The sequence below is a fragment of the Harpegnathos saltator genome, unplaced genomic scaffold (assembly GCF_003227715.2).
Source record: "Harpegnathos saltator strain DR-91 unplaced genomic scaffold, Hsal_v8.6 scaffold96, whole genome shotgun sequence".
Lineage (NCBI taxonomy): Eukaryota > Metazoa > Arthropoda > Insecta > Hymenoptera > Formicidae > Harpegnathos > Harpegnathos saltator.
This window is the reverse complement of record NW_020230724.1, coordinates 862591-877120: the sequence shown is the minus strand read 5'-3', so window position 1 is coordinate 877120 and position 14530 is coordinate 862591. Positions and strand designations below refer to the sequence as shown.

Here is a 14530-nt window from a genome sequence, read left to right as displayed (position 1 = left end):
TCTAAAAGCGTGAACCAGAGAGATTTAATTTAAAACATTAGTAAAAAATAAAAAATTATATATGAATTTGTGAAAATTGAAACATTTCACACGACAATTGAATCGTTCAACATGGTAGTTGCGTTCTGGATAATTCCTAATGAATATCAAAGAAATCAAAATGATCAAAATAATAATGTTCGTGTAGTGCGAAGGATATTACGTGACACGCAAAATCCGTTTGATATGATATCCAGAGAAAACGTTTCAAAATATGTACAGGTAATATAAATCTTATATACCGACGAGATATTATAAAGGCTGTTGGCCTTACGGGATATAGCATACCAGAAAAATTTCGCTGTGCACTAGCGCCTTCTTAAGAATATCGTGGCCGGAATATGAAACATAGCTCGAAATAAACATGGATGGTAACAGATATGGAATAATGAAAAAAAGATATCGGAAGATATCAAAAAATTATTAATACGGAAAACAGGCCGAATGTGTATGTGTGTACATGTATGTCTCCTAGGATTGCGAGACGTGAGAAAATTCAGAATAATTTTTATTTTAAATATATATACACGTTGGCACTCCTTAAGTTAATAATTCGAAGTTGAAATAATACTAAAATTGCGATCGGAAACACATGTACGGAATGTTTCACAAATTCCTCGTTCCGAGGAATTCATGAAGACATGGAACGGTTTAAGATAAATATAAAATTCTCATATCATTTTGCGATGTTCGCAGTAACCGAGCTATTAATTACAGAAATGTAACGAATGAGCACGCGCGGAGATGATATCGAAAAAGCATCGAAGCCGCTCGAGCCAAGCGCGGCCCACATAATCAAACGACTGTTGCCAGCGTGCAAGGAAAAGAAGAAGAAGGACAACTCGCCGCTACTCGTGTTTTATCTCATCGCTTTTGCGTTAACATACTGGTCATGAAGCTACTTTTTTTTTCTACAGTAGGACGACGACGACGGCAACGACAAGAAGCAGCCGGTTGTAAAAGGCGTGAGGCCGCGGGGCCAAGTCGACGGCGCGAGGCGGCATAGCGACGGCTACGTGGACGCGACCCCGTGGCCGTCATCGTTATCGTTGTCGTCATCGTCGTCGTCGTCGTCGTCGTCGTCGTTGTTGTAAAAATTGTTCTGCGACACTCTGTATGCAGGTTATCTCCTAACAATTGTTACAGAGCTCGTGGAGACATAGAGCGGGTTAGCAGCCATTCGGGTCACAGCGTGGCCTAGTCAATTCAGCAAATAATGCTGGTGACATGCGCCGAGAGACGTGGCAGCCGCGAGATAAAACATGAATAGCGGCGTGTTATCTTTCCCTTCATTTCGCACCGGCAATAGTTGCTAGATGTATTATCATGAGCGTAGCTAAAGCAATCGGTATTATCATTGCTCTTCAATTACCTTCGGGCCCCTTCGGGCTCCTATAGTTGATACGAAAATTTACCCAGGGCTGTCAGTCTTTATATTATCTCGTCGGTGGCAGTGACTTACGAACAACATTTTGAGATTTCTCCAGTATCTGTCAGATGCCACTAGGTGGATGTGCTGATGTTCGTGTCATATAACTTTCATTGTTGACAATTGTTTGTCAACAAGATGACATTAATCGTATGAAACTATCAAACACCTAATTGCAGTAAGTACAATTGTATGAAAATAAATTTGTGTCCCACCATAAGAATATATATTATCTTGTACGATTAATCAAAAAATTTATCTTTTGCACAGGCATTTAATGACAGATAACCAATTCCTCAAGTGAAAGGACCACTTCTCAGGTTCACACATATCTTTATGTTATGTGCGAATAAATGAATGCTTATTAAACTTTAATACTTTAGGCATGAGGCTAACTCTCTGTTGAGTGATTATAATTTGTGATATTGTCTAAACCTAATGTCAATTTGGATTCTGCGTAGCCTTGCATAAGTTTAAAAGAGAAAAATGTTGAACCGTTTTAAGTCAGTATTAATGAGTGCTGTAGGTGCAAGTGAGCTTGGCCTACAATATCCTAATGATTCAGACAATGATGTGATGACAGATTATATTAATTCCAACTATGTTGTGGAAGTGGAAAATAAGCCTTATAGCCGCCCAAGTTTTCTAGGCTTGACAACTGAAGAAACACAGGTGCGACCTGATTCATATGAAAAACATATTGAATTAATTTATAATGTTCCATACAGTGAACTGTATTATACCGATATAACTATAATTGTAATTGCTTAAAGTATATTAAAATATTGATTGTATTTGCATAGGTGAGTGCAGATCACAGAGTGAGGCCTATCATAGTTCCAAGAGATCTCAGCCGTTTACCATGGTGTGCTGGTTACGCAGAATGTATAAATGCTGGAAAAAGTACTTGGAATGAGGATCAAGCTTCTGCTACTCGTGGAGATCTAAAATTGTCAGATGCTAACGTTACACTGCCTTATGTCATATTCTCAATGTTTGACGGCCATGCAGGGTATCAAGTTGCTCTTACAGCAAGGTTACACCTACATAGAATAATTCTTGTATGTGTCATATCTTAGAGAGAAAAAGAAAATTGCTATCTAATCATACACAGAGTATTTATCAGTGAACTATCTGAAAGCAGGAAAGGTTACTGGCTATACCAGGAAACATGTTACTAAACGAAGACGAGGATGAATTAATAAAGGGCAGAGATCTAGTTACAGGTGCTATAGAATTAGCATACAGACAAATGGATCAGATGGTGGAGATGCAGGCACAAAGTGGCGGTGGTGGATGTACAGCTATTACAATTTTATTTCTTAATGGGAGGTTGTATGCTGCAGGAGCTGGTGATTCCAGGTTATATTATAACTTATGTGTAACATTGCGCCGATAAATTTGGATAAAAATTAGACATATTGAGTAACATATATAATCGTCTTTGAATGATCACAGAGCTGTGTTAGTTTTGGGGGAAGATCAACGTGCTCTTACCCGAGATCATACCCCGGATTCCGAGTCTAACCGTGTCAGAGCTTTGGGCTTTCTAAGGAGCAACGAATTGCTTAAAGGTCACTTCACTCCACTGGAGTTTAGAAAGAGACCATTGCAAAAAGAGTTGGGGTCTATGGTATTATATAGAGAACCATATATGACAGGTTGGGCGTACAAAACTCTAACGTATCCTGACTTAAAATTACCACTCATTTCCGGACATGGAAAGAGGGTAAACCATCTCTAATTATCCAATAACCATCTAATCTATTAAATCTACTTGATCTATCAGATAGATAAATTCTTTTTAGTCAGAAACTCTATGACATTCTTTAGATCAAATTAGTCCTTTTGCGACAGCATGACTGAGAAATCTCTTTCAACATGCAGAGCAGAGTAATGGGAACAATAGGCGTGACTAGGGGTTTTGGAGATCATGGCCTGAAAGCAGCCAACACCGGTGTCCATATTAAGCCGTTCCTATCGTCTCAACCTGAGGTGCAGTCTTTGGACTTGGATAGTTGTAATCTCACCGAAAGAGATTGCATTATTGTCGCTACAGATGGACTTTGGGATGTAGTATCGGACAAAGCAGCGGCAGCTATACTTAGGAAGACACTTGCACCTGATACTCCATCGTTAGAATACAGGTATTGACGCGAGAAGAGAATATATAAATGGGAATTAAACTTCATCTGAAGTAAGAGATACAAAAGAACGTACGTTTATTTTTTTTATGCGTAGACTCACAATGGGTGCTCAAGAGTTAGTACAAGCCGCGAGAGGTCGTTTAATCGGCAGGGTATGGATGGGAAAACCTGAAAATCCTAATGAAACCGACGAAAAATTCTCACCGATAGCATCAGTGGACGACATAAGCGTGTTGGTTGTACCTTTATATCCCTATTTATGTGAACACAAGCAGTGGTTGAAGACTACGCAGCAAGAACGAAGATACGCTACCGAACCCCTACACATATCGACCAACAATCCCTCATAATAAAACGTTATAACTATCGATCGTATAGTCCATTATGAAATAGAAACACAATTTTACTACTTGATATGCAACTATTAATGAATTACATTTACCTGCATTATCATAATAATTCATCACAGATCTGTGACTTCTTATTATTTAGTTTTAAAATATTTAGCAACGTCTATTTCGTAGTTTTCTCTTCAAAATGATAAATTATTGTATACTGCCACCGTACGATCGTATACTTATCACACAGAAGGCTTTGTTATCGTTATTTAAACATTCCATTATATAAATTTCATGGGAACATGAAACATTTATGATATTTCAAAATGATTGATATATAAGCACCAATTACTACATTAGTATGTAGATTGTACACAATATATGATATTAAAAGATACGAATATTTTTATATTGCTTTTAAAGATCAGCGATATGTTACCATTCAATATATTCTGTGTGTGTTATGTCGTATATTGTCATTTTTCCGTTAGAATTCTATCACAAGATACTGTACGTGTGATATAAATAATATATAAGTGTGTAGTAAGATAAATTGTATATAAATAAGAAAAGCACTGCTACATTTTTAAACATGATAATAAGTAGGTTTTATGACGTCGTGTATTATATGGTACAATTAGCCTCAGTAACTTGTAGAAGTTACTATCTCAAATAAATATTATAAACACAAATATTTCTCAATATCACTATTTTCTTTTTCTCCCTTTCTCTCTCGTTTTCTCTAGATTTTAATACATAGCTCGTACATTAACCCTTCACATTATTTTTTAATTAAAAAAAAAAATCTTTCTTCTATTAATTTCAGTTACTTCTCAGAAATGTAATAATTTGCTATTTTACTGTCTCACTTAGAGCTTTTATTATTTTCAATATGTACTTTAAAATAGATGGTAAGTCGCGTTTTACTCGCGCATTATTTTGAGATACTTTATACCTTGAGAATGAGATGGCGCTACAAGTATTAAATTTGGGTTGACTTGCACGCGCGCGTTATGCTATGCGCGTGGAAATAGTAAAGTGTAAATTCGTGAACGAAAAATATACAGGCTACCGTTACGCGTATCTATTTCGTTGTCAATTGAATATATTTTATATAATTTTGGAATTTCTTAACCGTCAATTTAATTATCAAAGTATTTAATCTTAAATTAAAAATGACACAACTTTGCATAATGGAAGCTATTAATCCCCTGCATTGACATTTAATTGGCGAACTCATAAGATATATATTCAAATTCATGTTCGAAGAGAACAAAGGATACATTATAATTTAATTGATATTTATCTTACACAGTTTCGCAGAATTTCTTGAAGGATATCATTATTACAAAATAATAAAGTTAAATTCGATTTGTAATCAACAGCATGCATGTTTGGTTTACAAAAATAGAACGCAGAGAGATGTTAATTCAATGTAAGAAATTAAGATGAATATTTAGAAAGTTGGTCCGAGTCGTGTTTACGATATAAACGAGATATGTAAACGATGAAATCGATGCGAATACAAAACTATCCAGTATCAAATTGTATCCACACAATCAATTGGTATTCTTAATTTCAATAAGCGATGTATTAATTATGTAATCACTTTCAACTGCAGATAAATTATGTACAATAAGTGAATATTAGATAATTAATATGGGCAAATTAATGTGTAAATGTGTATAATAATAATTATAATGTATAGTATGATATAATGTTATGTGTTACATAATTCTCGTAGCTTAATAATTAAAATTAAGAAAAGATTAAACACAGGTAGAATACCGAGATAACTGGATATTAAATAATTCCGAAATAATTCCCAATTTGGGAATCAGAAGCAGTACTACGTTCTCTATAGCGTCAAAGGGTAATATATTATTATAGTATATCGAGACTCCACATTGATTCAAGTTCAACGAAATTTGCAGAATATAGAAGCAAAATTTCGAGCTGGTTACCTGCGAAACGTTTAGAACGCCGCGCAAACATGTGCTTACCGCGTTCGTTGGCCGAGCTTCATAATAGACAAATACTATGCAATTCCCAAACGACCAACTTGTGCGAAACTTTTGCTAAACCTCGGCGAAGCTCGCACGGACGTGCGACTGCGACGGTTGATTTGCGATAGTGTTAAAGCGCGAAAAATGGGCGAAAGGAGCAGTGGGTAGCGATTGGTTGGCGCACGTTCGGAATCGACCGAAAAGCGTAATGCAACGGAGCAATTTGGAACTTTGCGCCAACAAGCTTGTTCTGTATCGTGCGCTCTTGCGCGTCCTACGTACGCGATCTTTTCAAATTTTTCACGAGGCGATTTTTTCCCGATTCCCTTACACACCGAACAAATCGTATTATCACGTTTGTGTCTTTGAAAATTTTGACTCACCGCAAATCCCGTTGATCTCCAACATTGTAAGAACGGGCGATCCGCGAATTCTCGAGAACGTTTAACCGGAGCGTCACTGATTCTGTAAAAGAGGAAGATAATACATGTTTATTGGTATGTATTCTCAAAGTAGACTGGTGCGCGGAATTTGAATGTCGAGTAGACATACACACACACACACACACACACAGATGCGAGCGAGTTGCTCTTTTGCACGATGTTAAATTACGAACTTTCGGGACGTGCGTGCTGCGTGTCTACGTATGTGGACGCGTTTTATACGTTTACGCGGGGCCAAGTGCATTTTCTCGTCGCACGACTGGCACATATAGCCCGAAACAGTTAGCTCCCGTAAATTTAATTACGAGACGCGACCGAAACGGGAGGCCAGCCTCTCTTTTCGTTGGCTAAAATCGTAAATTAGTCTCGGCGCGGTGATTTTCTCGGGAATTACGTGGCTTATCGGCGAATTTTGCCAACTGTAAATTACCAATGCGATCGTATCGCGTCGTATATCGACGCCTTATAGATCAGTAAACATCGGAGCTAATGTAATCCCATCGCGAATCACGCGAATGAGCACGGAGAAAAATGTTTGAACTGAATGGATCAATTTTCTGGCGAAATACGAGCGATTCAAAAATTCCAGTTGAAAATTGAAATCCAGCAAACTTCTGTTTAAGTTAACCAGAGATATTGATGATTTGGATTGAATTTTGATAACTTGAAATAGAATTTTTGTGTCGTTCATATTTCAGTAGAAAATTATTTTCTCCGTGTATATTCTGAGATATTTTGAGCGCAGGGAATTAAATAGAAATTTTCCGTCAATTTTTCACGCCTTTACAATTCCATCGAATTGAGAATTATTCAGCAGCAGCGAACACAAATCGCCGGGGCTTCTAAATTCTTGATTTCGCTCGTTAATTAGAATAATTAGAAAAACGCTGCTGGCATACTTCGCGCTTCATTAACGCGAAAGAGCGAGTGAAATATGAGCGGAATATCTGGTGGCGCGATGTTTTGTTCCATTACGGATTAAACGGTCGGGAAGCTGAAAGACGTTACGCAGCAAATTCCTGTCGACCGACGGCGATGAAGTCGGAGATGAATTGTAATGCGCCATGCATTTCCGCCAACTAAGAGCGACAGCGTAAAAGGGCGTGGAGACAGAGTGTCGCAAATCACCGTACGAAAGTGCTCTTCTACGAAAGCAGACGAGCGTAGTGAAAACCAAACCTAGCCTGACAGTTTTCCCCCTGCCTCCTCTCCTCCCTCTACGTTGACTCACCATCGTACAATTTTCTGAAAAAAGTCGCGCTGTGCGTACACACTGAGCTGATGGCTACCGGATCTCGGCCTTCCTAATGTAATGCTGCACAGTTTTTCGAGCCATCAGAGCTCAGAGCTCGGATCGATGATAACGATACATTATTCATAAACGCTTCCGTGAAAACGCCCTCGATATCCGTGAGATGAGTTTAATTCTAATTTTTGTAAACATGATCATCTTAATTATCATCATGGAGAAGGAGAGGGGAACTTTGGGAAAATTGTCAAATTGATACTTCACGGTAGGATTTCTTCAGTAAGAGAGTCTCTAGCTATCTACTTTAATACACACGACGCGTTCGAAATATATTAGTTCTCCTTCAGCTCGATCGACGGATCTATCACACTCCGATAGTTCCGATAGCTTTATCATAAAGACCCGTGCGCTATCTCTTAGAAGCGTAATGTACGCCACGGCTTTCCGTCGAAAAATGGGATGCACTACTTTTTGAACGGGCGTCCGATCACCGATATGTTTTTCATGGCGGCGGGTTATGACGGGCGATCTGTCACGGTCACCGTAACGGTAACTCCAAGGGGTTGCAAAGGGCTTAATGCCCTCCTCTTGGTAGGGATAACGCAAGAAAGAGCGTGCGTGTGGAGGAGTACGTTACACCATATCAAAATGGCCACAACTTAGGGATCCCGCGCTACCTCCGATATATCATCGTTAGAGAACTTTGGACGGCTTCCTGGTTCCACCATTGATGGCTTCCTCCGATACGACATGATGTATCTGTTCCTCATTGGCGCTGCTCGTGGAAATGAGAATCGGATGCAATTTGAAAGTAAAAGTAGCCGCACTCGAGCGATAACAAAGCGTTCCTCGACTATTTGCCTATCCGTCTTCTGACTCTCATCGGCAGGGATTAGTCGTAGATTAAAGGAATGGACTGATGGTTTCTCGTCTACGTCGCAACGCTACGTCAGTTCCGTCCCTCCCTCTCTCTCCCTCTCTCCCCCAACCCTCTCTCTCTCTCTCTCTCTCTCTCTCTCTCTCTCTCTCTCTCTCCGAAGGGGATTTTCTCGAGGAATAATTTACCGAGCACACGTGTGTACTGCTGACCGCCTTCGTGAATGCGATCAAGATCAAGCAGTAAAAAAGAGTATACGTTGTTACCATCCAACTGAGAGCGTTCCCTCGCGAAATTAACATCGTGAACCGAGTGCGAGCTGCGCTGTGAATTTCCCGCTGTTGATTTACCGACTGTCGCGTGCTTCTTGTCAATTCTCCCGGCTTGCTTCAACCTAATGTCCGTCGGCTAGAAGCTGACGCCCGGTTGCCGAACGTAATGCAACGGATAATGCGGCAAGTTTGCTACCGAGGGATTACGTGACCAGCTCTCAGTTTCGGCTTCCGAGCCTAGGGTACCATCTGTATTGCGGCGCAGTGACGCACCATACTTCTCAGATATTCAGACAACGAGACCAAGTTCCCACCCATTGCTTATGCGCAGCTAAGTAATTTCAATTTGGCATTCGAAGCAATTTGCTAGTTAAGCTCGCCTACGTGCGGCGTCGTAAATTTCCCCTCGAACAAAATAACACACGGGGCACGTAGCGCGCGAAAGTGCGACGAACCGGAGACGTTGCGCGCGTTAATCCTACCGGATGAAAGTTATCGAATTCGAAGTGAGTTTCTCATCGTTCAGCGCGCGAGATCGCGGATCGACTCTCTCCGTCGAGAGCGAATCTGAGACAGCGAATTTGCGAAAAGATCTATTATCGTCGAGAGAGGTAATGACTGACTCGAACGATTAATCTCGTCGTTCTGACGCTTCGTTCTATCGTTAAGACTGTAACTCTCGGACGAACATCCAACTCGGCCTAATCGAGAAAAGAGAGAATGTGACAAATTCGGTCCGATCGATTGAAAGTTAGAGACCACAAAAAAAAAATAGAAATAAAACGGCAAGGCGAAGCGAAAATCTCTTCTCCCCCCCCCCTTTTCAACCCCCTTTTCTACCTCGGCCGACTCGCGAGACCTCTCCGTCGTTATTAAGTATTTTTATCTTCTCTCGAAGGCGACGGTGACTCGCCTCTCGCGTAAGGTTCGCCGTAAGATTGAAAAACTAGTCGGACGACAGGCGGGAATTTTCTCAAAAAATGCGTATTAACTGCCCACGCGGACGGATAAAACGATCGGCGCGCGTACACGTTCGCACACGTCCCCCCGCGTGTGTTGAGAGAGAAGAACGGCTATATACCAGATAAATTAAGTTTCCCTCCACGTCCTTTATGCAATGTCACGCAGGCAGATAATCTCGCAAACTCTTCGAAAGCTACGTTCCCACACGACGCTGAGAGGCTACTACGCGAAACGAACGTTCCGGGCGAGGAGAGTGCATCAATTATGGATAATAACTGCAAAATACTGAATGCGGAATTAAGCATCGAATCGGAGGAGCGGGGGGGGGGGTGAGTTTTTCTATATTCCTAACGGACTCTCTCTCTCTCTCTCTCTCTCTCTCTCTCTCTCTCTTGTCCCCTCTCTCTCTCTCTCCTCTCCGGATATAATCAGAAGCGCCGAAGCTGCCAACTGGAAATAATAACGGAGACGGTGCGCCGCCGTCATCCCGCCGTCCGTAATTATCATCGTGCATTTCAGCCGACGCGCTCCCGGCGCGATATCACACACAACTTTTCCTAAATACATTATCTACATTTCGCATCGGCGTTAATCCGCCCGCGGTAAGTAATTAAATTTCCACGAGCGCCATTCCGCGGGGAGTTTATCTAGAGCGGCTATAAAAAAATTCTGACTTTCAGTTGCCAGCTTTTATCGGGGCGGGCGACGACGAGTCGCGGCAGATAAATCCGCCCGAGCATTTCCCATCCGCGCGTCCTTTTCGCGGGTTAATGCGCTTTCCGTAGGACGCGCGCTGGACGTGCAACGAGGCACGACGTGTGCGTGTGCCTTCAGAGGCCCATGTCGGTTTGTGCCGACGACGGGAACGGTTATCCGATATCAAATTACCGTACGTCGGGCCAGGCTCCTCCGCGACCCAGGACCCGGGGATCTGTACGCCAATAACTTCATTCCGCGCTGACACAACTCGTAATGGTATAATCCGTCCTGCGAGCACGCCCGGCCCTGGTCGCTCTCCCTCTCGCCTCTGATCTTTGCAGATCGAGACAAATCACGCGGATCGATCCGCTGTGTGTGAACGCTGAGCGCGACACGATCGAGTCCGCTCTTGGCGGACGAAAGATCTCTGCGCCTCGATATGAACATCGCTCGATAGATCGAGCGCGATCGCGTCGAGCGGAGTGCTCCAAGTTAAGCGAAAGATAAATAGAAGTGTATGTACATAGTACATACGCGACTATAGCGGACTTCGATATTTGGAATATTATCGCTGCATGAATTAACGAGCAATTAATTTCTCATTAATTCTCATGCAACGATAATACCTTGGCGCGACTATCCGCGTTATTATGCCGCGTGCGTTCACAATTTTGTAATCTCGACGGAGCCTACGGTAATTTCCGGCGTGACACGAAAGGTCGACCGTCGTGAGCCGCTCGCGAGAACGTAAGATTCAAGTCGATCGCGTATCGGCGTTGTAGGATCCAAACTCGATCGCGCACGTTAACTGTCGGTTACGATAATGATAGTGTTAAGCGTCGTAATGATAAGCGACGTCATTCGTCGTACGGCGTTCGCGAAACGAGTCGTCTCCTTATTACTGGATGCTCCGCCGGCTTTCAGCCGTCTCTATCGTGCGCGATAAGCCCTCCGTAAATTCTCCGCATGACCGATCAGCCGTCGCTCGTCGTCTAGTGACAAATAGTTAGGCGTTACCTAAGCTAGTTACGGATCCTCCGGCAAACACAGACGGACAAACGTTTCCTAATTGTACTGGGAATTGTTTACGCTACCTCGTAGTAGTACCTTCCCACCTAGCCTGCGCTCATGGCTATTCCGTGTTTGCCGTCCCGTTTCTTGCACGTCTCTGCCATCTCTTCCGGAAGAATGGACGACGAAGATTTCGTGGGAGGATAGACGTTCGTGGCGCTTAATTAAGTCGCCGGCGACGAGCTTTCATTAGGAGATACCGTTTTTTATCCTCCGTTTTGTTCTTCCCCCTTTTCGCTCTTTTCTTTCTCTTTTGTTTTTTTTTTTTCCATAACCCCGAGCTCATCCCTCCATGTTATCGCTCGTCATCGCGCGGATTACTCCCATCAGCGCGGGAAACAATGAATCCGCGTAGCGCAATGAGTTATGTATTTTATGACATTACGCGGATTAATCTCTAAACGTACGACGCGGCGACGTATTTTTCGACATTTTTCGCGATAAAAAAAAAAAGAATAACAATTATTCATGCATATATTTCCATGTTCCATTAGGCGCGTGACCGAGAGGTGTTCGCGCTGCAGCATCCGCTTCCGGCGACGAAATTGTTATTTCCTCGTCGTTACAGGCGAAAATTCGAGCGGAAAAATTGTGAATTCGTAAAAAGTCCGTACAGACGGTACACGGTCGGAAGAGATAAAAATGATAAGCGAATTATAATTGTTTCATCTTTCGAATATCGTGCTAACAAATATTAATACGATCGATTCCGGAGAGAATAGAGAGAAAGAGTTGTCGTCGCATTTACGTCTCGACACTCTCTTTCGGAAAATGCTGGATACGTGCCTGGGTTTCAATGACGTTATCTTCGGGCAATTGGCGAATCGTGCAAATAAAAAGAGATCCCAGGCGGGATCATTTTGTCAAAGAGCCAAATGTGCAGCCGCAGAGTGTTATACCAACAATGCGACGTGTCTGAGCAAATATACGAGCGCTGTTAAATATTTGAACATCCGCATGCGAATGTATACACGACCTTCCGTTATGATATGTATCATTAACTCTACGTACATCCACACCCACATCTATGTGCATATATACACACATACACGCACATGCGTACACACATACACGTGCAAATCTCTGACGCACAAACTGGATGATTATATAAATAGCAGCTGTCACCGTGTTACGAATATTTTACAATCAAGATTCCACGTGTAATATATCAAGGAGAGTTCCGCAAAGTTTTCGAGTTTTCTCGGCACTTACACACCGAAGAGGACGCTCGCTATGTCCGTGTGAGTGAAGATAAGCGTCGCGAGTGTGACATTCGAATGTCGCGACGTGTCTGCTCCTCTCTGGTCCGCTCTCGTCTGAAATAGCGTAGCGTAGTGCGTCTACTCGTCGTTGTCGCAACGATACATCGATTTATTGCGGTTTTACTGCAGCCGTGCCACGGCTGTTCGCTTTAACGATGTATAAAAGCAGCGACGTATAAAGCGCATAAAGAAAATAGTCGGCGTCGCTTGTCGGTCGAGCGCAACGCGTGTGCTCTCCGACCGAATCGCAACCGGGAATCGGGTTCGTGAGACAATTACGGGGCGAATTAAATAAATAGAGCGCAGAAGCAGCAAAATTAAATAGACGAGAGAGAGAGAGAGAGAGAGAGAAAAAAAAGAGAATATTAATCAATTTGAGCCTAATAATCCTAATACCTAATACCTAATAATCAAATTGAGCCTATATGGTATATTATCAAAAATATCAATAGGGTAAAAAATATCCTTCATTTTGCATATGAGAGGTTTCGATGATGAGAGATAAACATTTCACGTTAACGTGAAACGTCAACAGTTTGTGACAATCCTCAACCGTTTCGAGTCGCGCACGCGGTCGAGCCGCGATCATTACGCTCGTGGGATTAAGCGAGGAATGGAAAGAAAGCCATTAGCCGGCGGGTGCGGCGAACCTTTCGCTAGATAGATATCGTAGGACAGGTGCGGCAGCGCGCAGCCGATGCTGGTATTTCCGGAGAAAAAATATCGCTCGTTTAACACCCCCGGGCTCAGCCCCACGAGACCGATACGAGACGAATTATTGTGCCGCGCCAATCTACGAGGATTACTCGCGCCCACGAAGGGCCATCGGGCCCGCCGGGACATCGTTCGACGACTTTACGGCGGCGCACGCCGCCCTGTCCCTCTGAAAGCGCATCGAACGTCGTTGCACCTTCAGCTTCCTGCGGATTAGTCGGCCAGTTGCTACCGCCAGTTGCGTCCACGGCGCTATCGGGAATTTCGATTTCGCGAGCTTTCAGCGACGTAATTTCCGCCCATGAGCGTCGTGACATCGAATGATTGCCGGTTTCCTTCCTTCTCTTTTCCTCGCCACGTCGCGTCGAGCGGCGTGCGGACGGGACGGTTTTGACGGTCGAGCTTGTGAATATTTGCGGAACAAGTAAGAACGTGGCGGCAGAAAATGTCACCTCTCACGGGCTTATTAATTGCTGATTTGCTGCGGGAAATTTGTAATGTGTGGTAGTCTGAGATTAATGTGTCGTTTTTTTCTAATAGCAAACGTGATAATTTTGTAATACGACGTATCATATAATTGATTCGGGATTTGGTACGGCTTTTGCCGTATATAAGGCAGAGCAAATATAAAACAGCAAATGCTACTTGAGAATCAATTCTGGCGTGTCTCACGTTATTAAATACCACCGTGACCTTTTGAATTTCAAATCTTCAATTAAATTGAAAGTCTCTCAGACTCTCTCTCAAACGAAAATGGAAGGAAAAGTTGCGTCGTCTCTGCTTGATTGACACGGAATTCAGAGGGGTCGACAATCTCTCGCGCCACTCGAAAGCGTCGTCGGCTCTCCCCTCTGTGATCGGTTGATTTGCGTTAAAAAGCGGAAAAAACAAAAGAAAATTTCGTCGGGAAGACAGGCGGAAAAACGCGCGGGGAGCGACGAGCGCGCACGGCCGTTCAAATGACGAGGGGGGCCGCGAACAGGAACAAGTTTTAATAACGGTGAATCGGCGATAGGCAGAA

General features: G+C 42.7%; 1 protein-coding gene across 1 annotated transcript; it reads left to right on the top strand.

Moving 5' to 3' along the window:
• Positions 1–1541: 1541 nt before the first annotated feature.
• Positions 1542–4645, top strand: LOC105190553 (protein phosphatase 1H). The gene is made up of 7 exons (XM_011153335.3): positions 1542–1646; positions 1739–2140; positions 2272–2529; positions 2613–2830; positions 2927–3197; positions 3356–3615; positions 3710–4645. The coding sequence occupies exons 2-7, from the start codon at positions 1955–1957 to the stop codon at positions 3963–3965; spliced, it is 1449 nt and encodes a 482-aa protein (XP_011151637.1). The 5' UTR covers positions 1542–1646; positions 1739–1954; the 3' UTR covers positions 3966–4645.
• The last annotated feature ends 9885 nt before the right edge of the window (positions 4646–14530 follow it).

What these genes read in the sequence shown, in the direction of transcription:
- LOC105190553 (XM_011153335.3), top strand. Translation starts at nt 1,955, where the DNA reads ATGTTGAACCGTTTTAAGTCAGTATTAATGAGTGCTGTAGGTGCAAGT. An exon ending in TGACAACTGAAGAAACACAG is followed by an intron (nt 2,141 to 2,271) that starts GTGCGACCTGAT and finishes GTATTTGCATAG; the next exon opens with GTGAGTGCAGATCACAGAGT. An exon ending in ACTCCATCGTTAGAATACAG is followed by an intron (nt 3,616 to 3,709) that starts GTATTGACGCGA and finishes TTTTATGCGTAG; the next exon opens with ACTCACAATGGGTGCTCAAG.